The sequence below is a fragment of the Salmo trutta genome, chromosome 12 (assembly GCF_901001165.1).
Source record: "Salmo trutta chromosome 12, fSalTru1.1, whole genome shotgun sequence".
Lineage (NCBI taxonomy): Eukaryota > Metazoa > Chordata > Actinopteri > Salmoniformes > Salmonidae > Salmo > Salmo trutta.
This window is the reverse complement of record NC_042968.1, coordinates 80814129-80840092: the sequence shown is the minus strand read 5'-3', so window position 1 is coordinate 80840092 and position 25964 is coordinate 80814129. Positions and strand designations below refer to the sequence as shown.

Here is a 25964-nt window from a genome sequence, read left to right as displayed (position 1 = left end):
TACATGTTTACACTGAACACTGCATCTCACCTGGTAGAAGGTGTTGATCTCTTTCCCATTGGCTGTGAAAGTCATGAGTCCTGTGTCCAGGTCAATAAGGCAGCCAATCACAAAGTCCTCCTGACTGACACGGGTCTGCTGGGAGCTGCTGAACTCCCCTCCCCACACCATGTAGCAGTTACTGCGCTTCATACTGAGGGAGGCAGGAGAGACAACATAGGAAGATATTAAGGTATTATGTCTTTGTGAATACTGTGCATGTGTGTGTGTGTGTGTGTGTGTGTGTGCACAGGGACGCGTTACTCACCTGTCATGTATGTTGCCTTTGTCATCTCCCACGGTGACTGTGACATTTCTTACTTTGCTGAGGTCAAAGTGCAGGTCGTACTGATGGTAGTCAGGGGTGATCCAGCCTACCCACACCCCACTGGGCTCTTGTCCCGCAATAACTCGCACTGAATAATAGTACTGAACACAGAGAATGTGAGCAGAAAACATGATTAACAAGGAGTTGAACTACCTAAAACTAAAAATGAAAAAAAAAACATATTTCCAGACAAAAATGTCCCAGTGAAGACATTTTTTACATTTTAGTCATTTAGCAGACGCTCTTATCCAGAGCGACTTACAGTAGTGAACACATACATTTCTTTTCTCTGTGCTGGCCCCCCGTGGGAATCGAACCCACAACCCTGGCGTTGCAAACACCATGCTCTACCAACTGAGCTACAGAAGAGAAGTAAGGTTCAGGCACGAGAATCTGAAGAGATGTAAAAGGTCATACTGTGGTGGTGTTGAGGATGATGTCATCGTCATCTCTGTCGTCTGGGACCACTTCCTCCATCAGGCGGGGCATGGTGGGAACAACAGGGGGCGGAGTGAAAGCTGCCTTCTTGGCCTTGAACAGGAACCTGAGGGGAACACACAATGTCAGCGTAGTCGGGCCTCCTTTTCAACAGGACTGAGAAAACATGACGACGATTACAGTTAAAGTGCCGTTTTCAGCATTCACTTTCCACTTTCTTCTCCAACAGAGAGTTGTGACCTGTCTCTTCTCCAACAGAGAGTTGTGACCTGTCTCTTCTCCAAACAGAGTTGGAACCTGTCTCTTCTCAAACAGAGAGTTGTGACCTGTCTCTTCTCCAACAGAGAGTTGTGACCTGTCTCTTCTCCAACAGAGAGTTGTGACCTGTCTCTTCTCCAACAGAGAGTTGTGACCTGTCTCTTCTCCAACAGAGTTGGAACCTGTCTCTTCTCAAACAGAGAGTTGTGACCTGTCTCTTCTCCAACAGAGTTGGAACCTGTCTCTTCTCAAACAGAGAGTTGTGACCTGTCTCTTCTCCAACAGAGTTGGAACCTGTCTCTTCTCCAACAGAGAGTTGTGACCTGTCTCTTCTCCAACAGAGAGTTGTGACCTGTCTCTTCTCCAACAGAGAGTTGTGACCTGTCTCTTCTCCAACAGAGTTGGAACCTGTCTCTTCTCAAACAGAGAGTTGTGACCTGTCTCTTCTCCAACAGAGAGTTGTGACCTGTCTCTTCTCCAACAGAGAGTTGTGACCTGTCTCTTCTCCAACAGAGTTGGAACCTGTCTCTTCTCAAACAGAGAGTTGTGACCTGTCTCTTCTCCAACAGAGTTGGAAGCTGTCTCTTCTCCAACAGAGAGTTGTGACCTGTCTCTTCTCCAACAGAGAGTTGTGACCTGTCTCTTCTCCAACAGAGAGTTGTGACCTGTCTCTTCTCCAACAGAGTTGGAACCTGTCTCTTCTCAAACAGAGAGTTGTGACCTGTCTCTTCTCCAACAGAGAGTTGTGACCTGTCTCTTCTCCAACAGAGAGTTGTGACCTGTCTCTTCTCCAACAGAGTTGGAACCTGTCTCTTCTCAAACAGAGAGTTGTGACCTGTCTCTTCTCCAACAGAGTTGGAACTGTCTCTTCTCCAACAGAGAGTTGTGACCTGTCTCTTCTCCAAACAGAGAGTTGTGACCTGTCTCTTCTCCAACAGAGAGTTGTGACCTGTCTCTTCTCCAACAGAGTTGGAACCTGTCTCTTCTCAAACAGAGAGTTGTGACCTGTCTCTTCTCCAACAGAGTTGGAACCTGTCTCTTCTCAAACAGAGAGTTGTGACCTGTCTCTTCTCCAACAGAGTTGGAAGCTGTCTCTTCTCCAACAGAGAGTTGTGACCTGTCTCTTCTCCAACAGAGAGTTGTGACCTGTCTCTTCTCCAACAGAGAGTTGTGACCTGTCTCTTCTCCAACAGAGAGTTGTGACCTGTCTCTTCTCCAACAGAGAGTTGTGACCTGTCTCTTCTCCAACAGAGAGTTGTGACCTGTCTCTTCTCCAACAGAGAGTTGTGACCTGTCTCTTCTCCAACAGAGTTGGAACCTGTCTCTTCTCAAACAGAGAGTTGTGACCTGTCTCTTCTCCAACAGAGTTGGAACCTGTCTCTTCTCCAACAGAGAGTTGTGACCTGTCTCTTCTCCAACAGAGAGTTGTGACCTGTCTCTTCTCCAACAGAGAGTTGTGACCTGTCTCTTCTCCAACAGAGAGTTGTGATCTGTCTCTTCTCCAACAGAGAGTTGCGACCTGTCTCTTCTCCAACAGAGTTGAAACCTGTCTCTTCTCAAACAGAGAGTTGTGACCTGTCTCTTCTCCAACAGAGAGTTGTGACCTGTCTCAAGTCTATCATCTGTCTCTTCACTAATCTGACCCCTACTCAGTACTGACCCCTTCTTCTTGCTCTTCTCTGTAGAGGCATCTTTCACGTTCTCTCCTCCGTTGACGGAGATCTCCTTAGGCACAGAGGGCTCCTTCTCCTCCTCCTTCTCTGTGCGGCTGGCAGACTTCTTCAGCACCTCAAAGTCAGAGTCGGGGTCCACCTCCAGGACCTGGTCCTCGGGGATGGTCAGGGTTCGTGTCAGGGGGGTGGTCCCAGCCATGATTTTAAAGGTCTCGTGGAACTCCACGGGCATACTGAGCCTCAGGAACAGCAGATCGGTGTTGGCATTCTGAGAACCGAAGGTCTTGTGGGTCAGTTTAAGACAGGGAGCATTGTCCACCGTCCCATCCACACGGGACACCTACACAGGGGACGTGAGAGAAAGGGCAGGAAATCACATATTGAAAACCCCCAGAAGAGAACATTTGAATGTTAACGTGTTTTAAATGGAATGATAAAATATAGGAAGGGAAGCCATTCCAACACACTGCTGTTAAACAACATATGGTGTACTGTACATCAACGTGAGGGTGCTCTGTAGGAACAGGAATGAACTGGGGCAGGCTCTTGCTGAACCACATGGTAATGTCTCTCTTCATGTTGATGGCGAAGGGTTCAAAGCCCTCCTGAAGGCCACAGATGGTGAAGTAGCGCAGGCTGCTGACGTTCTGGCCCAGGTTGAGCCGGCCAACCTGAGACAGGCCCAGACTACACACAGGGATAAAACCTGGAGATCGGCAGATGCAGTTTAATGAATAACATGCATCTAAAATCAGTAGATCCATCCTATAAGGATTTACCTCCCAAGCCCCAGCAGCCTCCCCATCCGTCACCTCCAAGCCCCAGCAGCCTCCCCATCCGTCACCTCCAAGCCCCAGCAGCCTCCCCATCCGTCACCTCCAAGCCCCAGCAGCCTCCCCATCCGTCACCTCCAAGCCCCAGCAGCCTCCCCATCCGTCACCTCCAAGCCCCAGCAGCCTCCCCATCCGTCACCTCCAAGCTCCAGCAGCCTCCCCATCCGTCACCTCCAAGCCCCAGCAGCCTCCCCATCCGTCACCTCCAAGCCCCAGCAGCCTCCCCATCCGTCACCTTCAAGCCCCAGCAGCCTCCCCATCCGTCACCTCCAAGCCCCAGCAGCCTCCCCATCCGTCACCTCCAAGCCCCAGCAGCCTCCCCATCCGTCACCTCCAAGCTCCAGCAGCCTCCCCATCCGTCACCTCCAAGCCCCAGCAGCCTCCCCATCCGTCACCTCCAAGCCCCAGCAGCCTCCCCATCCGTCACCTCCAAGCCCCAGCAGCCTCCCCATCCGTCACTCACCATCTCCTATGTCAATGTCCTTGAAGGCCATCTCAGAGCCAGAGTCACTGATGAGCATCTCTCCGTTCAGGGTGAAGAAGATGTTCTGCTCTACCAGGTCAATCATACAGCCCACCACGTCACCTGGCAACCAGATACGACCAAACGGCTCATTGCCCACATGCCAACGTTGAGCCTAAAAAAGAACGGTCAAAGTTCAAATAGGACATGTTAGTAAATGTTTTCCCTAAAACAGACACAGAACAGAACATTTATCACCAACCATACCTTGAAACCATTGAAGACATAGGCGAGCTCGTCTGCTCCCAGCTCTTTGTCAGCGCGGACACTGGGTCTGGCCCAACCCACTCTCATCTCCCCCACAGTCACAGCATCAAACTCAAAGTACCACTTCCCCTGGGTCACCGCGTATGACTTCTCAGCTCGGAACACCCGGAACTTATCTCCACGGGAATGACCTTCCCCATGACCACCTAACACAAACAGATTCAGGTGACATTATTAACAGGTTATATATTCATTATATACACAGTTCAATATATGTATGTATGTATGTATGTATGTATGTATGTATGTATGTATGTATGTATGTATGTATGTATGTATGTATGTATGTATGTATGTGTGTGTGTGTGTGTGTGTGTATACACACACACACATACTCATTTGACAGTTTATTAGGTACACAACCCTGTTCACAAAAATGGTTCGCTCCTGCAGACAGTGGGTCACGTGGCCGTGGCTTGCTATATAAAACAGTCAGACAGGCATCGAGGCATTCAGTTACTGTTCAATTGAATCTTTCAATGGGAAAAACAAATGACCTAAGTGACTTTGAGCGTGGTATGATCTTCAGTGCCAGGTGCGCCGGTTTCAGTATCTCAGAAATAGCTTTTCATGCACAACAGTGTCTTGGGTTTACCGAGAATGGTGAGACAATCAAAAAACATCCAGTCAGGTGTGGGGGAATGTTTTCCTGGGACAAGTTAGGTCCCACGATACCAATTGAGCAACGGTTCCATACCCCAAAGAATTCAGACTGTTCTGGATGCTAATGGGGGTCCGACTCGGTACTAGATCAGTTTATATCTTGGCAGACAGACTCACTGCTCTCTTGGTCAGGTGGCTCAATGTTGTAACCGTAGCCGATGAGAGTGCGGACAGCTGCACAGACAGTGTCTCTGTTGGTCTTCTTGGTCTTTTCGTCCAGCAGGTTGTATGGCACCAGGCGCGGGTTGCGCTTGTTCATTATGTCCTGAACATGGAAATAAACAGTTAAAATCAACAAACAATTGTGTGAGTCATAGAATGATTGTGCAAGTTATGGACTTTAATCTCCTGGAAAGATTGATACTGAATAAAGAAAGCTCCAAGAACCTTATTGTTTGTTTTTCTAAACATCTTGAATAGTTATGTAAGGGAAATTTTAATGTTGGTGCTATTCTTATAAATAATTTCTATGTTCTATTCATGTGCTGTTCTATAAACCAATTTCTGTGTTCATGCAAGTGACTGACTGTACAAATCACACCTATCAGTTGCTGCAATTTGGCAGTAGGCCCAGACCGTGTTTTGAGAACGAACAACCGTGTTTTGAGAACAAACTAAAGATATCTCAGTTACAAGGTCTCAGCTTAGAGAATAGAAGCCTTGTGAGGTGTTGGTCTGTCACATGTTATGAAACAGTATTGGTCGATCACATGGATGAAACAAAATGGTAATGATTCATTAACTATGCTAAATCATGCAAATATAACTTGTCTGTGTGTAGCCGTGTATAAGACAACTGCTGGGACTTCCCCGGCAGAGCTCCTGACAGACATGTGTACTATGGTGCATTGAGTTGGTTGGAACCTCTCCAGCGCTATAAACGATGATTCATTGACTTTGAGTGTCCCTGTGGAAGAATTTCCACAACAGTTACATAAATGTTGGCTCTGAAAACATCATAACTACGACAACTCATGAGTCAGTAGGACTCATACTTCACCCAGACTTCAACTTTGACAAAGTATCTGCATAACTTTGGGTGAGCTTGTTGTGTGCCCACCTGTACGCCTTCGTGTGCGTTAAAAGCCACCTGACAGAAACACAATTGATATTCATCAGTCATTGTCTAAAATGACTTAAGCTGTTATCACAGGTTAGCTTTCCCACAGGATCAGAGAGAGATGAAAGATACCTGTACAATGCTGTAGGTCCATCCCTGGTGAACCCTGTCACGAGCCCACACATTGTGCCCATTCTCTGCCAGTCTCTCCACTAGGTTAGTCTGGTTGGGTGTCAGCTTGACATGGTTGAGGTCCAGAGGGGCAGGCTTGTATCCACTACTCATCATATACCTAATGGACCAAACATGATGTTATGATTAGACTAGTAAGTGAGATGTCATTAGGACTCTTCTATTACACTCACTAAGTGAACAGGCCTCTACTTAAATGACAATCCAACATTTCAAAACGTTTATCTCTGATAATGTGAATGAAAAAGGAAACCGCCCATGCTCGTGATAGTATCACTGATCTTTAATAAGCTTACGTATCGGCCTCACGGCCTTCGTCAGAGAACAATACTGTCAACCATGTAAGTTAATATCAGAGAATAATTAAGTCAACGTTTAAAATAGTCTGAGATCCTGTTTTGAGGTCTGACTCACGTCTTGGGCATCTTGATGTTCTTCAGGTTCTCCTCTGCTTTCTCATCTCCCATGCCCACATGGCAGCCCAGCGCCAGTAGAGTCCTTTGAGAAACAGAGGTAGTGAATACTGGGCTCACACACAGACACACTAGGCGGAGAGGAAGTGTACAAGACCTTGACTCACTTGAGTGTTTCTACTGACATGGCAAGGTTGTAATTCTTCTCTGGCTCTGGCAGGCTCTGGAAATCTACCAGGCAGGGGTGCAGTTTCTTGTTGTCATCTTGGAACTGGAGTAGAGGAAATGCAAGCAGAGGACAGAAACAATTTGTTTGCCAGATTGAAGTAAATAGATATCAGTCAGTCATGTAAGCAGTGTGAGCTGAATAGGGCAGTATGGGAAGCACTCACCGACCCATAGGTCCATCCTTGTTCAATGCGAGTGACAGCCCATAGCTCATGGCTGTTTTCTGCCAGCTTCTCCCGAATGCGCTCCAAGTGAGGTGGAAGCACAATCTGAAAGGACAACATGGTGAATGGAAGCAAGAGAAAGGAGACAGAGAGATGCATTGATAAGTCAAGAGTTTTACCTGTGCTGTGTCCACAGGGCAAGGGGTGAAGGCTGTGTGCGAGAGGGACTGTGTAGGCCCCAACAGATTGCGGACACCATTGACATCATGCTTATACTCCTTGATGGGCTCAATATGCAGTCGATCCTTGGGTAGCACAGCCTCATAGCATGGAGCATAGCCTGGGGGTGGGAGGAATTTAAAGTCTCCCTGACGCCCTCCCAGGAGAAAACGAACCCTGGACGTTTAAAGAAGAACAACATTAACAGTGATGACTCATTCTACATCCTCTCTGTCAGATTCTAAATAACAACAGCCCTGTTAGCCCCATCAGCGGTTCTCACTTGACGCCTGCAGAGAAGCTGACGACAGGGAAGAATAGGCCATCCAGATTGAAGTTCTCAAACATGCCCTGCACCGGGTGCCCGTTGATACGGAACGAAATACTGGGCACACTCAGATCAAGGCAGCAGCTGACCACATCGTCTGCGGCTAGGATGTGCATGTTGGGGGTGGCGACATGACGTGGGACTCGTCCTGGGGAGACAGACAGACAGACACACAGAGGTCAGCATCACCTCAACCTAGTCAAAGAGAACTGCATTCTACAGATAAGCCCTGCTGACTGTACCTGACCACAGGTGGAGTCCATCAAAGGCGTATGAGTAGAGGTCGTCCCCCACCCCGTTACCACCCCAGCCCTCACCACCTCCAGGGTAGGGGCTGTAGCCATCAGTCAGAGCCCAGCCCACACGCAGGTGGAAGGCCTGGGCGGTCAGGAAGGGCTCTACATGGTCCACCATCACCTCAAAATACCACTTCTTATACTGAGTTGATCCTCCACACGTTCCTAGGAAGATGTTGGGCCTCACACTGAGGGGGGAGGAAAATAACCACAACCTTAACAGTTTGAAGGAAAAAACAAACTGGATATTCAACTAAATGTATTTAGAATGGCCAGATGTCACACCTGGTGACATAATTGATGATGTTGGACTGCAGGAGGAGATCGCGACCCGGAAGCAGATTCTCTGTGATGAGATTCTGATTGGACCTTACAGCCACCCCATTACACACACACAAAGAGCAGAGCACATCCAACACCTAAGAAAACACAGGGAGAGAGCAAGGTCAAAGGGCTTATGATTCCCAAATTCCCACTGGACTTCCAACCAGATTACCTTTGAACACTTCTCTGGATAAATACAGGCTTAAATAATATTCACTGACCTTGTGATTGCGTCCATGCTTATCCAGTAGAGAAATGATAGATTTAATGTGGTTCTCCTGGATAATGTTCAAAACCTCTGGACTCTCAATCAGAACACAGTATAGCACCTCCAGGATGCCTGCGGTGAAGATAATACACAATGAAACACTGACGATTCACCCAAAACACATTAAAGTCAATCTGAAAGGGGTGATAAAGGTTCTGAAAGGGGACTTTACCTGAGGAGGCCTCCAGACGGTCCAGTTTGCTGACCAGCCAATCCAGATTATCACAGAACAGTGCACAGTTTGCCCGGTTCCCCCTGATCAGTGAGGCTTCATATGAAGACAATGACAGAGAGAACAGACAATACCCGATCAGAGCTTGGTCGTGTTCAGGATGACGGGCATGCTGGCACAATAACCACAGCAATGCAGAGAAGGTGATGTACCTTGGAACACGAAATGAAAGGATCAATAGCAGGTCACATACCCAGCAGCTCATAGAGGAGATTAACTATCTCCTTCCAAGACTCGGCAGCCTCCTCCCCTGCAAACTCGGAGAAGTGGGCCGCCGTGTTGTAGACATTGAGTCGGTCAATACAGTCCAGCACCAGGGTGATCATGCCCTGTTGGAATGGCACAAAAAGCATGGGAATACCAAAGGCAGGAGCAGTTCAGGGAAAATATTTAGAAAGTAAATCAAAGTTTATTTGTCACAGCACAAAATACAGCGGGTGTAATGATACAGTGAAATGCTTACTTGCAGTTCTTCCTCAACAGAATAAATATAAAGCGCATTCGGAAAGTATTCAGACACCTGGACTTTTTACACATTTTGTTACGCTACAGCCTTATTCTAAAATTGATTAAATAATACTTTTCCCTCATCAATCAACACACAATACCCCATAATGACAAATCAAAAACAGATTTTACGTTGTTTACATACAGTAAGTACTCAGACCCTTTGCTATGAGACTCAAAATTGAGCTCAGGTGAATCCTGTTTCCATTGATCATCCTTGAGATGTTTCTACAACTTGATTGGAGTCCACCTGTGGTAAATTCAATTGATTGGACATGATTTGGAAACCACACACCTGTCTATATAAGGTCCCACAGTTGACAGTGCATGCCAGAGCAAAAACCAAGCCATGAGGTCAAAGGAATTGTCCTTAGAGCTCTGAGACAGGATTGTGTCGAGGCACAGATCTGGGGAAGGGTACCAAAAAATGTCAGCAGCATTGAAAGTCCCCAAGAACACAGTGGCCATCATTCCTAAATGGAAGAAGGTTGGAACCACCAAGACTCTTCCTAGAGCTGGCCGCCCGGCCAAACTGAGCAATCGGGAGAGAAGAGCCTTGGTCAGGGAAGTGACCAAGAACCTGATGGTCACTCTGACAGAGCTCCAGAGTTCCTCTGTGGAGATGGGAGAACCTTCCAGAAGGACAACCATCTCTGCAGCACTGCACCAATCAGGCCTTTATGGTAGAGTGGCCAGACAGAAGCCATTCCTCAGTAAAAGGGGCATGACAGCCGCTTGGATTTTGCCAAAAGGCACCTAAAGCACTCTCAGACCATGAGAAACAAAATTCTCTGGTCTGATGAAACCAAGATTGAACTCTTTGGCCTGAATGCTAAGCGCCATGTCTGGAAGAAACCAGGCACCATAGCTATGCTGTGGGGATGTTTTTCAGCGGCAGGGACTGGGAGACTAGTGAGGATCGAGGGAAAGATGAACGGAGCAAAGTACAGAGTGATACTTGAAGAAAAGGATCTGCAGAAAAGAATGGGAGAAACTCCCCAAATGCAGGTGCGCCAAGCTTGTAGCGTTACACCCAAGAAGACTCGAGCCTGTAATTGCTGCCAAAGGTGCTTCAACAAAGTACTGAGTAAAGGGTCTGAATACTTAAGTAAATGTGATATTTCTGTTTTTTTTTATAAATTTGCAAAAGTTTCTAAAAACCTGTTTTTGCCTTGTCATTATGGGGTATTGTGTGTAGATTGAGGGGGGAAAACAATTGAATCCATTTTAGAATAAGCCTGTAACGTAACAAAATGTGGAAAAAGTGAAAGTGTCTGAATGCTTTCCGAATGTACTGTACAGTGTATCTTCTGGACCTGCTGTCTGTGAGCACTGACCTCCTCTTGGAAGAGGTTCTGTCTGTTCTTAAGGGAGCGTAGTTTGGTCTGTTTCTCCTCGTGCTCCAGCTCCTCCTCTGGGGGCTGGAAGTAGAAGATGAGGTCCTGCAGGGAGAGGGCCACTGAGTCCATGGGCAGAGACGGGGGGCCTGAAGATGACTTGTTCTTCCCACTCAGAGAGTCCAGCGCTCTGGAGACACAGAACAAGGCACAATGTCACTGCACTGACCATGAGGTCAAACATTAAAGCAGGGCCATCTGGCCCTCCTGAAGGATAGCAGTAAGTCAAAGGGGGTTTATACATAACACCATAATGTGCACAAACATGAACATGTTCAGAGATTCCTAGGTATGTGCTCAGACAGCAAGCACAGTGGGAGTGGAGAGGGGCCATACTTGATGAACTGGGTGAAGAGGCCTGCTGTGTTGTAGATCATACGAGCAGCCTGGAACTCCTCTGTCTGGGAGCGGGCCATGGTCAGGGCATCGTCCATGTGGCCCTCCTTATGAAGGATGGCCTGACAGATACAAGGGTTGCATTATCAACATGGATAAAAACTAGGTTCATTCAAGGGAGAAGCTGACTATAGAGTACTTTAACAGGCACTAAAATGTATTTATTTTGTCTTAGCATGTAGTTTGACGTTGTTCTTCCTGTCCTTTAGGTGTTCAGGGCATGTTGCCACATTAGTCCTCCATACCTTCCTCTTAAGAGGTCCCAGGCGAGCGGACTTGGCATCGACAGAGGCGTATGTAAGCCAGAGGCCAGTGGAGATGTGCTGTACAAAACACATGGACTCCCCATACTTGATCTCTGGCGTGCCCATGCCCTCCACATCTCGCTTCTTAACCACCTCCACCTTTTCCTGCAGGGTGGAATGTTAAACAACAAGGAGAAGGAATTCAACACAACATCAACAGTGCTGGGTATGGAGGGATGATGGAAATGTTGTTACCTTCTATGAAATGGACTACTGCTCTTTTTATTTTCATACTGCCGTTTGTGATGACCCTGACCTTGGAGATTCTGAAGCAGAAGGCTGACATCTTGGCGTTGGCTTTTTCAGAGTCCACCACCATCAGTCCTTTCTCTTCATCCAGGCAGAGGTAGCGACCTGTGGTTATATGACGCACTCGGAACGACTGGCCCCATTTCATGTGACCTCCACTCCATCTACACAGAGCCATAATTATAACCCCAAGGAGAGAACTCATAAGAAATGTGAATGGTTTATCTCACTTAAAGCTGATGGACACAAGGGCATTCGCTCACCCAATCCGGAGGGGTTCTAGTCTCCATAGTGACCGGGCATGGCTACAGACAGCACCCCCTTCATAATGAGCAATTCTGAAAACAGAGATGGGCTGTTAGTGACAGATGATAAGGTATCTGATTAAATGTGGAATATTTCAACAGTTTTCATCACCTGCGCTGGTTGTCTCCTTGCTCGGCAGCAGGGATAGCCAAGCACTCGTCCATGTGACCATGGAACAGTCTAAGAACATAGCCTCCAGTCAGAAAGCCTGAGGGGAAAATGTTACATCAACAATGAGAGAAAGACCAACTCAATCACCAAAGAAAATGCAGTCCCCCAGTGCATAACTGCAGCAACAGAGATATGCACTGAGGCCGGATTAATTATACACTGTGGGGCCATGTGTGGTGCTGTCTGTATATTATGCACTGTGTGGCCGTTTTAAATTCAGAATATTTTAATTTATGTTAGCTGTCAGTCAAACTGTGCAAAAGTGAAACCGAAACTCTGCAGTTAAGTTTAGGCATTAATTCAGAGTGGTTAAGGTAAGGGTTAAGGATTGGGATAGGGTTAAAAGGTCAAAGTTACAAATAAAAATGAGTGCCTAGCACTGGGGTTGAACCCGCGATCCTCTGTGCGCCCATCAACAAGACCCTAGCATGAGCCTACGAGATGGTAATAGGCTCTTGAGTCGCCACCTAGTGGACAGTAGGAAATTGCAATGGAAATAATAAAGACACCCAGGCATGGTAATCTGTTGCCTGCAGTTATGAGTCACCCAGGGGTCATATTCCACACGAGAAAGACATGGCAGTCAAGTGTATAGTTTCTAGATAATAAACTCATGATTATGAAATAGAAAAACAATCAAAACATATACACACCTTCCGCAAGTTCACAGCCAGACATCACAGGGTTCATGGTCCACAGGGTCTGCATGAAGGAGGCGTCCACCATGAGGTCACCACTGGCATAGGAGAGATGCTGGAGAGAGAGAGAGACAGAGAGAGACAAGAACATGTCAGCTCCATCCCTAACCTTTGTCTGAAAGTCCACTTGGCAATGTGTCACCAACGTGGCTCACCAGGTATCTCTCAGAGGACACACTGACCAGGATGAGGTCATCTCCCACCCTGACCTTCTCTCCCTCTGATCTCTGCTTGGACGCAGGATGAATGGTCCACCAGCATGCCTCCCCTGTGAAGGAATAAATGCATCAGTCAACTAATGAGCAATATGAACACGGTGCAGAAAAGATGCAGACATACCACTGCTCTTCTCTATGGTAAAAGCCATACCTGTGGAATCTTCCTGTAACCCCACATCAAAGGCCAGTTTGTCTGTGAGTGACCTTGAGGTAGTCAAACAGCTGAGGTACTGCAGCACATAGAGAGAGTGAATATTACACAGTGAATCACCAAACTGGAAGTCTTCCGACTAGCTTGGAAAGACAGTACCGTGCAGTATCGAAGAGCCCTCACTGCTGCTCGATCATCCTATTTTTCCAACCTAATTGAGGAAAATAAAAACAATCCGAAATTTATTTTTGATACTGTCACAAAGCTAACTAAAAAGCAGCATTCCCCAAGAGAGGATGGCTTTCACTTCTGCAGTAATATATTCATGAACTTCTTTGAGGAAAAGATCATGATCATTAGAAAGCAAATTATGGACTCTTTAAATCTGCGTATTCCTCCAAAGCTCAGTTGACCTGAGTCTGCACAACTCTGCTAGGACCTAGTATCAAGGGAGACACTCAAGTGTTTAAGTACTATATCTCTTGAAACAATGATGAAAATAATCATGGCCTCTAAACCTTCAAGCTGCATACTGGACCCTATTCCAACTAAACTACTGAAAGAGCTGCTTCCTGTGCTTGGCCCTCCTATGTTGAACATAATAAACGGCTCTCTATCCACCGGATGTGTACCAAACTCACTAAAAGTGGCAGTAATAAAGCCTCTCTTGAAAAAGCCAAACTGTGACCAAGAAAATATAAAAAAACTATTGGCCTATATCGAATCTCCCATTCCTCTCAAAAGTTTAGAAAAAGCTGTTGCACAGCATCTCACTGCTTTCCTGAAGGCAAACAATGTATACGAAATGCTTCAGTCTGGTTTTAGACCCCATCATAGCACGGAGACTGCACTTGTGAAGGTGATAAATGACCTTTTAATGACGTCAGACCGAGGCTCTGCATCTGTCCTCGTGCTCCTAGACCTTAGTGCTGCTTTTGATACCATCGATCACCACATTCTTTTGGAGAGATTGGAAACCCAAATTGGTCTACATGGACAAGTTCTGGCCTGGGTTAGATCTTATCTGTTGGAAAGATATCAGTTTGTCTCTGTGAATGGTTTGTCCTCTGACAAATCATCTGTAAATTTCGGTGTTCCTCAAGGTTCCGTTTTAGGACCACTATTGTTTTCACTATATATTTGACCTCTTGGGGATGTCATTCGAAAACATAATGTTAACTTTCACTGCTATGCGGATGACACACAGCTGTACATTTCAATGAAAATTGCTCTCGCTGGAAGCCTGTGTTTCAGACATAAGGAAGTGGATGGCTGCAAACTTTCTACTTTTAAACTCGGACAAAACAGAGATGCTTGTTCTAGGTCCCAAGAAACAAAGAGACATTCTGTTGAATCTGACAATTAATCTTGATGGTTGTACAGTCGTCTCAAATAAAACTGTGAAGGACCTCTGTGTTACTCTGGACCCTGATCTCTCTTTTGACGAACATATCAAGATTGTTTCAAGGACAGCCTTTTCCATCTAAGTAACATTGCAAAAATCAGATATTTTCTGTCCAAAATTGATGCAGAAAAATTTATCCATGCTTTTGTTACTTCTAGGTTAGACTACTGCAATGCTCTACTTTCCGGCTACCCGGATAAAGCACTAAATAAACTTCAGTTAGTGCTAAATACGGCTGCTAGAATCCTGACTAGAACCAAAAAAATATATCATATTACTCCAGTGCTAGCCTCCCTACACTGGCTTCCTGTTAAGGTAAGGGCTGATTTCAAGGTTTTAATGCTAACCTACAAAGCATTACATGGGCTTGCTCCTACCTATCTTTCCGATTTGGTCCTGTCGTACATACCTACACGTACGCTACGGTCACAAGACGCAGACCTCCTAATTGTCCCTAGAATTGCTAAGCAAACAGCTGGAGGCAGGGCTTTCTCCTATAGAGCTCCATTTTTATGGAATGGTCTGCCTACCCATGTGAGAGACGCAGACTCGGTCTCAACCTTTAAGTCTTTATTGAAGACTCATCTCTTCAGTAGGTCCTATGATTGAGTGTTGTCTGGCCCAGGAGAGTGAAGGTGAACGGAAAGGCACTGGAGCAACGAACCGCCCTTGCTGTCTCTGCCTAGCCGGTTCCCCTCTATCCACTGAGATTCTCTGCCTCTAACCCTATTACAGGGGCCGAGTCACTGGCTCACTGGTGCTCTTCCATGCCGTCCCTAGGAGGGGTGCGTCACTTGAGTGGGTTGAGTCACTGACGTGGTCTTCCTGTCTGGGTTGGCGCCCCCCCTTGGGTTGTGCTGTGGCGGAGATCTTTGTGGGCTATACTCGGCCTTGTCTCAGGATGGTAAGTTGGTGGTTGAAGCTTTCCCTCTAGTGGTGTGGGGGCTGTGCTTTGGCAAAGTGGGTGGGGTTAGATCTTGCCTGTTTGGCCCTGTCCGGGGGTATCATCGGATGGGGCCACAGTGTCTCCTGACCCCTCCTGTCTCAGCCTCCAGTATTTATGCTGCAGTAGTTAATGCGTCGGGGGGCTAGTCTGTTATATCTGGAGTATTTCTCCTGTCTTATCCGGTGTCCTGTGTGAATTTAAGTATGCTCGCTCTAATTTTCTCTTTCTTTCTTTCTTTCTCTCTCTCTCTCTCTCTCTCTCTCTTGGAGGACCTGAGCCCTAGGACCATGCCTCAGGACTACCTGGCATGATGACTCCTTGTTGTCCCAGTCCACCTGACCGTGCTGCTGCTCCAGTTTCAACTGTTCTGCCTGCGGCTATGAAACCCTGACCTGCTCACTATGATTACTATTATTTGACCATGCTGGTCATTTATGAACATTGAACATCTTTGCCATGTTCTGTTATAAATTCCACCCGGCACAGCAAGAAGAGGACTGGCCATCCCTCATAGCCTGGTTCCTCTCTAGGTTTCTTCCAATGTTTTGGCCTTTCTAGGGAGTTTTTCCTAGCCACCGTGCTTCTACACCTGCAGTGCTTGCTGTTTGGGGTTTTAGGCTGGGTTTCTGTACAGCACTTTGATATATCAGCTGATGTAAGAAGGGCTATATAAATAAATACATTTGATTTGAATAAATTTGAATCACAAAGCACTCATTGACAAGCAAACCCATGTAACAGCAACACAGAGTTTACAGGGGAGTGTGGGTGTGAGAGACTACTGGATGAGGTAGAACATGTGAGAGACTACTGGATGAGGTAAAACATGTGGGAGACTACTGGATGAGGTAGAACATGTGAGAGCCTACTGGATGAGGTAAGACGTGAGAGCCTACTGGATGAGGTAAAACATGTGAGAGCCTACTGGATGAGGTAGAACATGTGAGAGCCTACTGTATGAGGTAGAACATGTGAGAGCCTACTGTATGAGGTAGAACATGTGAGAGCCTACTGGATGAGGTAGAAAATGTGAGAGACTACTGGATGAGGTAGAACATGTGAGAGACTACTGGATGAGGTAGAACATGTGAGAGACTACTGGATGAGGTAGAACATGTGAGAGACTACTGGATGAGGTAGAACATGTGAGAGACTACTGGATGAGGTAGAACATGTGAGAGACTACTGGATGAGGTAGAACATGTGAGAGACTACTGGATGAGGTAGAACATGTGAGAGACTACTGGATGAGGTAGAACATGTGAGAGCCTACTGGATGAGGTAGAACATGTGAGAGACTACTGGATGAGGTAGAACATGTGAGAGACTACTGGATGAGCTAGAACATGTGAGAGCCTACACAGCGAGACGGAGAGGAGGCTGCTTACCATGCTGGAGTGAGTGTGTTTCAGAAGGATAGCGTGGCCATACAGCAGGGTACGGTGGCCCCCTCCTTGAGATGACTGGACAGAGCAGAGAATAGAGAGAGACATTTCACACAGAGAGAGAGAGAAGTAAAAAAATACAAATACATTCGAACCAAAGAGAGTAGTGTATGATTCAACATTCAGCATACAGACTGCTAAGGTCAGGCACACAGGACTGTTGAAGACTGGGGACAGAGACAGTAGTTGAAGAAAGCACCCTCCTCATACCAAACTGAGAACAATGTGGCAGGCAACAGAGAACCTGTGTACTGAAGGTATCTTGGCTGAGAGGAGTCAGAGAGCCCACCACAGAGAACCAACTAGGGTTGCAAACTTCTGGGAACTTTCAATAAATTCTCTGGTTTCCCAAATTCCTGAAGCCTCCAACCAGGATTTCTGGAAGACCAGAGAATTTATTGACAGTTCCTGGAATTTTTCAACCCTAGAACCAACAACAAACAGGTCCACAGTGTACAAACCAGGTGTGAGTGGAAAGGGGAATTCACGCAATTATCACAAAACATCAAGTCACATGGCTAACAATACCAGAAGCACATTTTTACATGTCTCTAACTGGAAGAGAGAAAAAGTGACATTCAGACAACTAAACAATATTGTAGAAAAAAAGAAGGGAAGGTACACAATAGTAGGTTTTGGTAGACAGAAGGTGTTAAGGTACACAATAGTAGGTTTTGGTAGACAGAAGGTGTTAAGGTACACAATAGTAGGTTTTGGTAGACAGAAGGTGTTAAGGTACACAATAGTAGGTTTTGGTAGACAGAAGGTGCTAAGGTACACAATAGTAGGTTTTGGTAGACAGAAGGTGTTAAGGTACACAATAGTAGGTTTTGGTAGACAGAAGGTGTTAAGGTACACAATAGTAGGTTTTGGTAGACAGAAGGTACTAAGGTACACAATAGTAGGTTTTGGTAGACAGAAGGTACTAAGGTACACAATAGTAGGTTTTGGTAGACAGAAGGTGTTAAGGTACACAATAGTAGGTTTTGGTAGACAGAAGGTGTTAAGGTACACAATAGTAGGTTTTGGTAGACAGAAGGTGGTAAGGTACACAATAGTAGGTTTTGGTAGACAGAAGGTGCTGAGGTACACAATAGTAGGTTTTGGTAGACAGAAGGTACTAAGGTACACAATAGTAGGTTTTGGTAGACAGAAGGTGTTAAGGTACACAATAGTAGGTTTTGGTAGACAGAAGGTGTTAAGGTACACAATAGTAGGTTTTGGTAGACAGAAGGTGCTAAGGTTCACAATAGTAGGTTTTGGTAGACAGAAGGTGTTAAGGTACACAATAGTAGGTTTTGGTAGACAGAAGGTACTAAGGTACACAATAGTAGGTTTTGGTAGACAGAAGGTGCTGAGGTACACAATAGTAGGTTTTGGTAGACAGAAGGTACTAAGGTTCACAATAGTAGGTTTTGGTAGACAGAAGGTGTTAAGGTACACAATAGTAGGTTTTGGTAGACAGAAGGTACTAAGGTACACAATAGTAGGTTTTGGTAGACAGAAGGTGTTAAGGTGCACAATAGTAGGTTTTGGTAGACAGAAGGTGTTAAGGTACACAATAGTAGGTTTTGGTAGACAGAAGGTACTAAGGTACACAATAGTAGGTTTTGGTAGACAGAAGGTACTAAGGTACACAATAGTAGGTTTTGGTAGACAGAAGGTGTTAAGGTGCACAATAGTAGGTTTTGGTAGACAGAAGGTGTTAAGGTACACAATAGTAGGTTTTGGTAGACAGAAGGTACTAAGGTACACAATAGTAGGTTTTGGTAGACAGAAGGTGTTAAGGTGCACAATAGTAGGTTTTGGTAGACAGAAGGTACTAAGGTACACAATAGTAGGTTTTGGTAGACAGAAGGTGTTAAGGTGCACAATAGTAGGTTTTGGTAGACAGAAGGTGTTAAGGTACACAATAGTAGGTTTTGGTAGACAGAAGGTACTAAGGTACACAATAGTAGGTTTTGGTAGACAGAAGGTACTAAGGTACACAATAGTAGGTTTTGGTAGACAGAAGGTGTTAAGGTGCACAATAGTAGGTTTTGGTAGACAGAAGGTGTTAAGGTACACAATAGTAGGTTTTGGTAGACAGAAGGTGTTAAGGTACACAATAGTAGGTTTTGGTAGACAGAAGGTACTAAGGTACACAATAGTAGGTTTTGGTAGACAGAAGGTACTAAGGTACACAATAGTAGGTTTTGGTAGACAGAAGGTGTTAAGGTGCACAATAGTAGGTTTTGGTAGACAGAAGGTGTTAAGGTACACAATAGTAGGTTTTGGTAGACAGAAGGTACTAAGGTACACAATAGTAGGTTTTGGTAGACAGAAGGTACTAAGGTACACAATAGTAGGTTTTGGTAGACAGAAGGTACTAAGGTACACAATAGTAGGTTTTGGTAGACAGAAGGTACTAAGGTACACAATAGTAGGTTTTGGTAGACAGAAGGTACTAAGGTACACAATAGTAGGTTTTGGTAGACAGAAGGTACTAAGGTACACAATAGTAGGTTTTGGTAGACAGAAGGTGCTCTTTGGTAAAAGGGGTAAATTGGTCATCAAAAAGAAAGGAGGACCAAGGCACTCTTCATATAATGAATTAAAATGCCTTTATTTGTATGACATGTTCAATGGAAACAAAGTTTACTACTGACGAAGGTCATGCAGCCGAAACGCGTCAGTTTTTAAACTTTGTTTCCATTGAACATGTCATACAAATTAAGGCATTTTAATTCATTATATGAAGAGTGCCTTGGTCCTCCATTCTTTTTGATGACAAAACAATATTGTTCCTGCAACATTTGTTATAATTAGTGGTTATCATTTCCACTGTCAACGTTGTCATCATTGGGATCATTCCATGAATAAGTGAAGAGTCAGAACACAGCAAGACTGACTACGGGTCAGATTTAGTTCATAATGCGTGAACCTGTGTGTGTGTGTGTGTGTGTGTGTGTGTGTATGCGTGTGTTGTTTGATATTCAAAGTTAGTCTGGAATGTAGTGTGTCTTAAGATTAAGATGAATTGACTTGGCGGTTTGTTGAATTGGTCAAAAGCAAACCACAGTAACTCAGGTGATGAAGGAATATCATTGATTAAGAACATGTAAACAGGTGGTACACATGCAACGAATGGGATGTATTGGACTATGAGGAAGTGGAAAGAGGATGTATGAAAAGGGAAATGGAAGTATGATGGAGGTTGTATTGGACACTTTCAGAGGGACAGGGTAACAGAGCAGCAAGAGCCCTGTTTCAGATGAAATATGTGACACACCATCCAGTACTAGGCCTGGTCTGTGGTACATGAGTCTGATATTGGACATAGTGTAGAGATTACATTGCTACCAGAAGCCCTGTGGAGAGTTTCTTGGCTGCTCCTGTGCTGCTGACAGGAATCCTTCCCGGAGCGTAATTTGAAACACTGCTTGGTATTTCAGCTATGACAGCACTGAGCAAAGTGTGAGACGCGTGGAGTGATATGAGTGAGGGTTGAAGAAAGTGGCACATCACTGATTCAGACAGGGACATTGGATGAGGGGTGAGAGGACTCTCAGGGTAGACAAGGGGGAGAGGAGGGGAAAACTTTGGGGAAACGTGACAGGAAGGGAAACATGAGCAGACATACCCATTTGTCCAAATCGACTGCCTATGGTTGGCAGGTAGGAGATGAGGGGTGTGGGATCAGAAAAGAGACAAAATGAAGTTAAGTTGCTAAATTAATAAGATACCTTGACATAATATTCATATTTCAAATACAAAAATGTTATCTGTCATTAGACTTTGGAAGCGCATAACTCACTACAACGCTACTTTTAAAACTGTGTCAATGACATAAGAGGATGTTCTCACAACCGTATAAGAAAGCCATAAGACTATTTTGTGAAAAAAATGTACCAATAAAATTGGTTCCCATGTTATGGGACAAACATGACAGTTGCATTGGTGAAATTCAGACAGAACTAAGCTCACTGGACACTATGCGAAGACCAACTCGGTTTTCCAGCAAAATAAAAAATATTTCCACATACTATCTAATTGTTTAAAGTTCAAATGACAAATAATCTCCTTCAGTAAAACACACAACACAACCCTTTGCGAGTCCCCTACCTCATTGAGTTCCGTGGTGTTGGCCAGCATCTCCTGTAAGGCTCGTACCGACAAGGACTGCTCCAGGATGAAGCAGCAGATCGCCAAATCAGGTGGCACATTCTACAACGCAACACGTTCATCAGCAAAACCCAGCGACTGGCAAGAAGCAGAAATAAATAGGTAATCACCTGTGAGAGTGTGGAACGTGGTTCTCTCTACCTGAGCATTAGAGGTGGTCTCCAGGAAGCAGAGGCGGTTCCCAAAGCCTTCGCATGACAGACACAGTTTGATCTGCTCTTTCAGAATGGAGGCTGTGCATTGTAGCACAACCTGGTCATCCTACATAGAGAAAAGAGGTCAAAACCAGATTCCATTAATCCATCCTTAAAACTAAACGGAATGTACTTGAATTGGAACTGATGAATTGCCCTTATCCGATGTACACATATCAGGAGTCAGCTATATCATAGATAAAACATTTTTAACATTAAGATGTTTCATCACTTGGGTAATATTTCATAAGCTTATTTAACTTGCCATTCATAACCTTGATAGGTTCATATGACACTAATACTGGCCAGGGGTAGAGGTAGAGGTACAACCAACACACATAAAGAGGGTCTGAAGTGTGGATGTGTAGTGGTTGTAGTGGACAAGAGACAATAGTAAAACAATGAATATGATTCCTGTGCCCCAAACAGACATCTTTTACGTTACATAAGAGCAAGACTGAATCCCTGACCAACATATGGTGACAATAGCAAGACTGGATAGAGCCAGCAGAGTGAGAAATCATTCGTAACAGGGAGCCTTAACCTACTAGGTCAAATTGCAAACAGCTGTCAGCAGAGCAGACACTCTCTGGTCTTGAATCTACACCTCACATTCCTAACCTTCACTCTCTTGTCATTCCTTGACATTCCTCTGTGCCTGCCCGACCACTAATCAACTTGGTATTCTCGACTGTGGGTAAGCACCTGATCCTCCCCGACCCTCTATTTCAGGCCCCTGCACCTGCTGTTCACACATTCCCACCAGTGGAGCAGCAGATATTTGAGAGCTGGCCGGGCCGGCAAGTCTGGATGTTTATTGCACAGCTCCAATGACATAATCATTTGTAATGCACTCACACGCAGAGAGCAGTGAGACAGATATACACAGATGGGTTTCTAACTATTATTCTTAGGCAGCTCAAGACACACAAAACCTTGGCAATGTCAACCATAGAGACCAGCCAAAAGTAAGCAAAAAAATTATTATTAAATCATATGTTATTTGTCACATGCTTGGTAAACAACAGGTGTAGACTAACAGTGAAATGCTGACTTACGGGTCCTTTTTCAACAATGTAGAGTTACAGATAAAACATTTTAAAATTGTAACACGAGAAATAAATATAGAGTGAATAAGGAAAAACCCTTAATCCTGGCAGAACAGTGGACATTTATAAGTCCGTCATTGTATCAATAAACATTTTCCAAAGCCTAAGGTACTGTACAGTTCAGTGTTCTGCAGTTCATTTGTACGGGTACGGCCACTGTCATTCATACCAAACCTATCAGAACACAGGGCATATAGGACGCCATCACCCTTACTTGGCAAAGACAATACAAACGAAAGCACTTCATCGTGCTATTCAATACGTAAAGCGAGTGCAGTTCTCATAGGGCCAGAAATAAACAGGTGCTCCCATGGCCCTGGCTATAAACGTGCTAATCCCAAGACTCTGTAAATATAGAACACAGCAGAGTTGAGGATGAACAGCATCAAAGCATGTGATGGCCAGACTCTCTCACACCTCCACATTCTGCTGACCAATTTAAGAAGATGGTTTTGGATCGGGTACCTTCTTTGGAGAGAGCATTATGTTACACACACTGCTATAAACATAGGCACGGTATACTCACACACATACAGTTGAAGTCAGAAGTTTAAATACACTTAGGTTGGAGTCATTAAAACTCGCTTTTCAACCCCTCCACAAATTTCTTGTTAACAAATTATAGTTTTGGCAAGTCGGTTAGGACATCTACTTTGTGCATGACACAAGTCATTTTTCCAACAATTGTTTACAGACAGATTATTTTACTTATAATTCACTGTATCACAAGGCCAGTGGATCAGAAGTTTACATACACTAAGTTGACTGTGCCTTTAAACAGCTTGGAAAATTCCAGAAAATTATGTCACGGCTTTAGAAGCTTCTGATAGGCTAATTGACATCATTTGAGTCAATTGGAGGTGTACCTGTGGATGTATTTCAAGGCCTACCTGCAAACTCATTGCCTCTTTGCTTGACATCATGGGAAAATCAAAAGAAATCAGCCAAAAATTATTTTAGACCTCCACAAGTCTGGTTCATCCTTGGGAGCAATTTACAAATGCCTGAAGGTACCACATTCATCTGTACAAACAATAGTACGTATAAACACCATGGGACCACGCAGCCGTCATACCGCTCAGGAAGGAGACGCGTTCTGTCTCCTAGAGATTAACGTACGAAAAGTGTAAATCAATCCCAGAACAACAGCAAAGGACCTTGTGAAGATGCTGGAGGAAACCGGTACAAAAGTATCTATATCCACAGTAAAACGAGTCCAATATCGACATAACCTGAAAGGCCGCTCAGCAAGGAAGAAGCCACTGCTCCAAAACCGACATAAAAAAGACAGACTACGGTTTGCAACTGCACATGGGGACAAAGATAATACTTTTTGGAGAAATGTCCTCTGGTCTGATGAAACAAAAACAGAACTGTCTGGCCATAATGACCATCATTATGTTTGGAGGAAAAAGGGGGAGGCTTGCAAGCCGAAGAACACCATCCCGGCAGCATCATGTTGTGGTGGTGCTTTGCTGCAGGAGGGACTGGTGCACTTCACAAAATAGATGGCATCATGAGGAAGGAAAAATATGTGGATATATTGAAGCAACATCTCAAGACATCAGTCAGGAAGTTAAAGCTTGGTTGCAAATGGGTCTTCCAAATGGACAATGACCCCAAGCATACTTCCAAAGTTGTGGCAAAATGGCTTAAGGACAATAAAGTCAAGGTATTGGAGTGGCCATCACAAAGCCCTGACCTCAATCCCATAGAGAATTTGTGGGCAGAACTGAAAAAGCGTGTGCAAGCAAGGAGGCCTACAAACCTGCCTCAGTTACACCAGCTCTGTCAGGAGGAATGGGCCAAAATTCACTCAATTTATTGTGGGAAGCTTGTGGAAGGCTACCCAAAACGTTTGAACCAAGTTAAACAATTTAAAGGCAATGCTACCAAATACTAATTGAGTGTATGTAAACTTCTGACCCACTGATAATGTGATGAAAGAAATAAAAGCTGAAATAAATCATTCTCTCTACTATTATTCTGACATTTCACATTCTTAAAATAAAGTGGTGATCCTAACTGACCTAAGACAGGGAATTTTTACTAGGATTAAATGTCAGGAATTGTGAAAAACAGAGTATAAATTATTTGGCTAAGGTGTATGTAAACTTCTGACTTCAACTCTCTATATATTGTTTTTTTAAATCGGGATGGTAAACGTTTTCAGTGTGAACTTAAATGACTAAAACCAGGTATAAAGTATGTAAAAAAGATAATGCACCTGTATGTACACTGAAAAATATAAACGCAACATGCAACAATACTGAGTTACAGTCCATATGAGGAAATCAGTCAATAGAAATAGATTCATTAGGCCCTAATCTGTGGATTTCAAGTGACTGGGAATACAGATGTGCATCTGTTGGTCGCAGATACATTAAAAGAAATGGGCCTCACAATTTTCTGTGGAATTCAAATTACCATCGATAAAATGCAATTGTGTTCGTTGTTCGTAATTTATGCCTGCCCATACCATAATCCCACCGCCACAACGTCAGCAAACCGCTTGCCCACGATGCCATACACGTAGTCCACGGTTGTGAGGCTGGTTGGACATACTGCCAAATTCTCTAAAACAATGTTAGAGGTGGTTTATGGTAGAGAAATGAACATTAAATTCTCTGGCAACAGCGCTGTTGGACATTCCTGCTGCCAGCATGCCAATTGCACACTCCCTCAAAACTTGAGACATCTGTGGCATTGTGTTGTGACAAAACTGCACATTTTAGAGTGGCCTTTTATTGTCCCCAGCACAAGGTGCACCTGTGTAATGATCATTCTGTTTAATAAGCTTTTTGATATGCCAGACCAGTCAGGTAGATGGATTATCTTGGCAAAGGAGAAATGCTTAATAACAGGGATGTAAACAAATATATGCACACAATTGAGAAATCAGCTTTTGTGCATATGGAACATATCTGTGATATTTTATTTCAGCTCATGAAACATGGGACCAACACTTTACATGTTGGGTTCATATTTTTGGTCCGTGTATTTTAAAATAAGATTATATTTGAGAACAAACAACCACCAAAATTAAAACTAGTCAGGGAGAATCAAAAGATTCTAAAAAAATGTTATGGCATGGGGCCCCCACTGATTTTGTTCATGTTTGAGTCACTCAGATGGTTTATGTCTTGTTCTTATGCTATGGCAAAATGTGTATAATTGCAGAAAATTTGCTTTAAAACTGCAAATATTTTCTGGGGCCTGTGTGGTCCAGCGGTTGCAGCGGTTACAGCCGCTGACCTCAGCACAGATATAAAGAGGATTTGGGTTTGAATTCAGCCCACTGCTCTTTGACTCTTCCTATCTTCCAAGTCTTTCACACTGAAGTATCTGTACAACAATGCAAAACATGTTATTTTTTTAAATACAATAATTAGCTTTAAAATATATCAATTTTGACTGTGGCCAAGAGGAGGACCTCAAACAGTTTTGGCCATGCCCACTAACACAGCAGTATATCTAGAAAGTGCTAGTGCTCTGTGGTGAATGATACTTCTACACACAGATAAATGTCAGGTATATTTAACAGCCCATCTCTGCCT

The 25964-nt window shown here is 44.5% G+C and overlaps 1 protein-coding gene across 1 annotated transcript in view; it reads right to left on the bottom strand.

Moving 5' to 3' along the window:
* The window catches only part of LOC115204363 (ryanodine receptor 1-like), a 112422-nt gene that overhangs the window by 85007 nt on the left and 1451 nt on the right, over positions 1 to 25964 (bottom strand). The window contains exons 2-33 of the mRNA XM_029769870.1: positions 21246 to 21365; positions 21045 to 21146; positions 20563 to 20583; positions 16884 to 16958; positions 13145 to 13223; positions 12931 to 13043; positions 12731 to 12830; positions 12018 to 12114; positions 11864 to 11938; positions 11608 to 11764; positions 11292 to 11456; positions 10987 to 11108; positions 10591 to 10780; positions 8940 to 9075; positions 8687 to 8782; positions 8468 to 8586; positions 8208 to 8341; positions 7869 to 8110; positions 7582 to 7774; positions 7259 to 7475; positions 7080 to 7184; positions 6855 to 6958; positions 6689 to 6772; positions 6215 to 6374; positions 5140 to 5287; positions 4300 to 4505; positions 4033 to 4207; positions 3234 to 3442; positions 2724 to 3076; positions 785 to 911; positions 308 to 468; positions 31 to 193 (exon numbers count right to left, since the gene is read on the bottom strand). Of these exons, the coding sequence (XP_029625730.1) occupies positions 31 to 193; positions 308 to 468; positions 785 to 911; positions 2724 to 3076; positions 3234 to 3442; positions 4033 to 4207; positions 4300 to 4505; positions 5140 to 5287; positions 6215 to 6374; positions 6689 to 6772; positions 6855 to 6958; positions 7080 to 7184; positions 7259 to 7475; positions 7582 to 7774; positions 7869 to 8110; positions 8208 to 8341; positions 8468 to 8586; positions 8687 to 8782; positions 8940 to 9075; positions 10591 to 10780; positions 10987 to 11108; positions 11292 to 11456; positions 11608 to 11764; positions 11864 to 11938; positions 12018 to 12114; positions 12731 to 12830; positions 12931 to 13043; positions 13145 to 13223; positions 16884 to 16958; positions 20563 to 20583; positions 21045 to 21146; positions 21246 to 21365 (4548 nt within the window). The remainder of the gene's footprint in view (positions 1 to 30; positions 194 to 307; positions 469 to 784; positions 912 to 2723; positions 3077 to 3233; positions 3443 to 4032; positions 4208 to 4299; positions 4506 to 5139; positions 5288 to 6214; positions 6375 to 6688; positions 6773 to 6854; positions 6959 to 7079; positions 7185 to 7258; positions 7476 to 7581; positions 7775 to 7868; positions 8111 to 8207; positions 8342 to 8467; positions 8587 to 8686; positions 8783 to 8939; positions 9076 to 10590; positions 10781 to 10986; positions 11109 to 11291; positions 11457 to 11607; positions 11765 to 11863; positions 11939 to 12017; positions 12115 to 12730; positions 12831 to 12930; positions 13044 to 13144; positions 13224 to 16883; positions 16959 to 20562; positions 20584 to 21044; positions 21147 to 21245; positions 21366 to 25964) is intronic.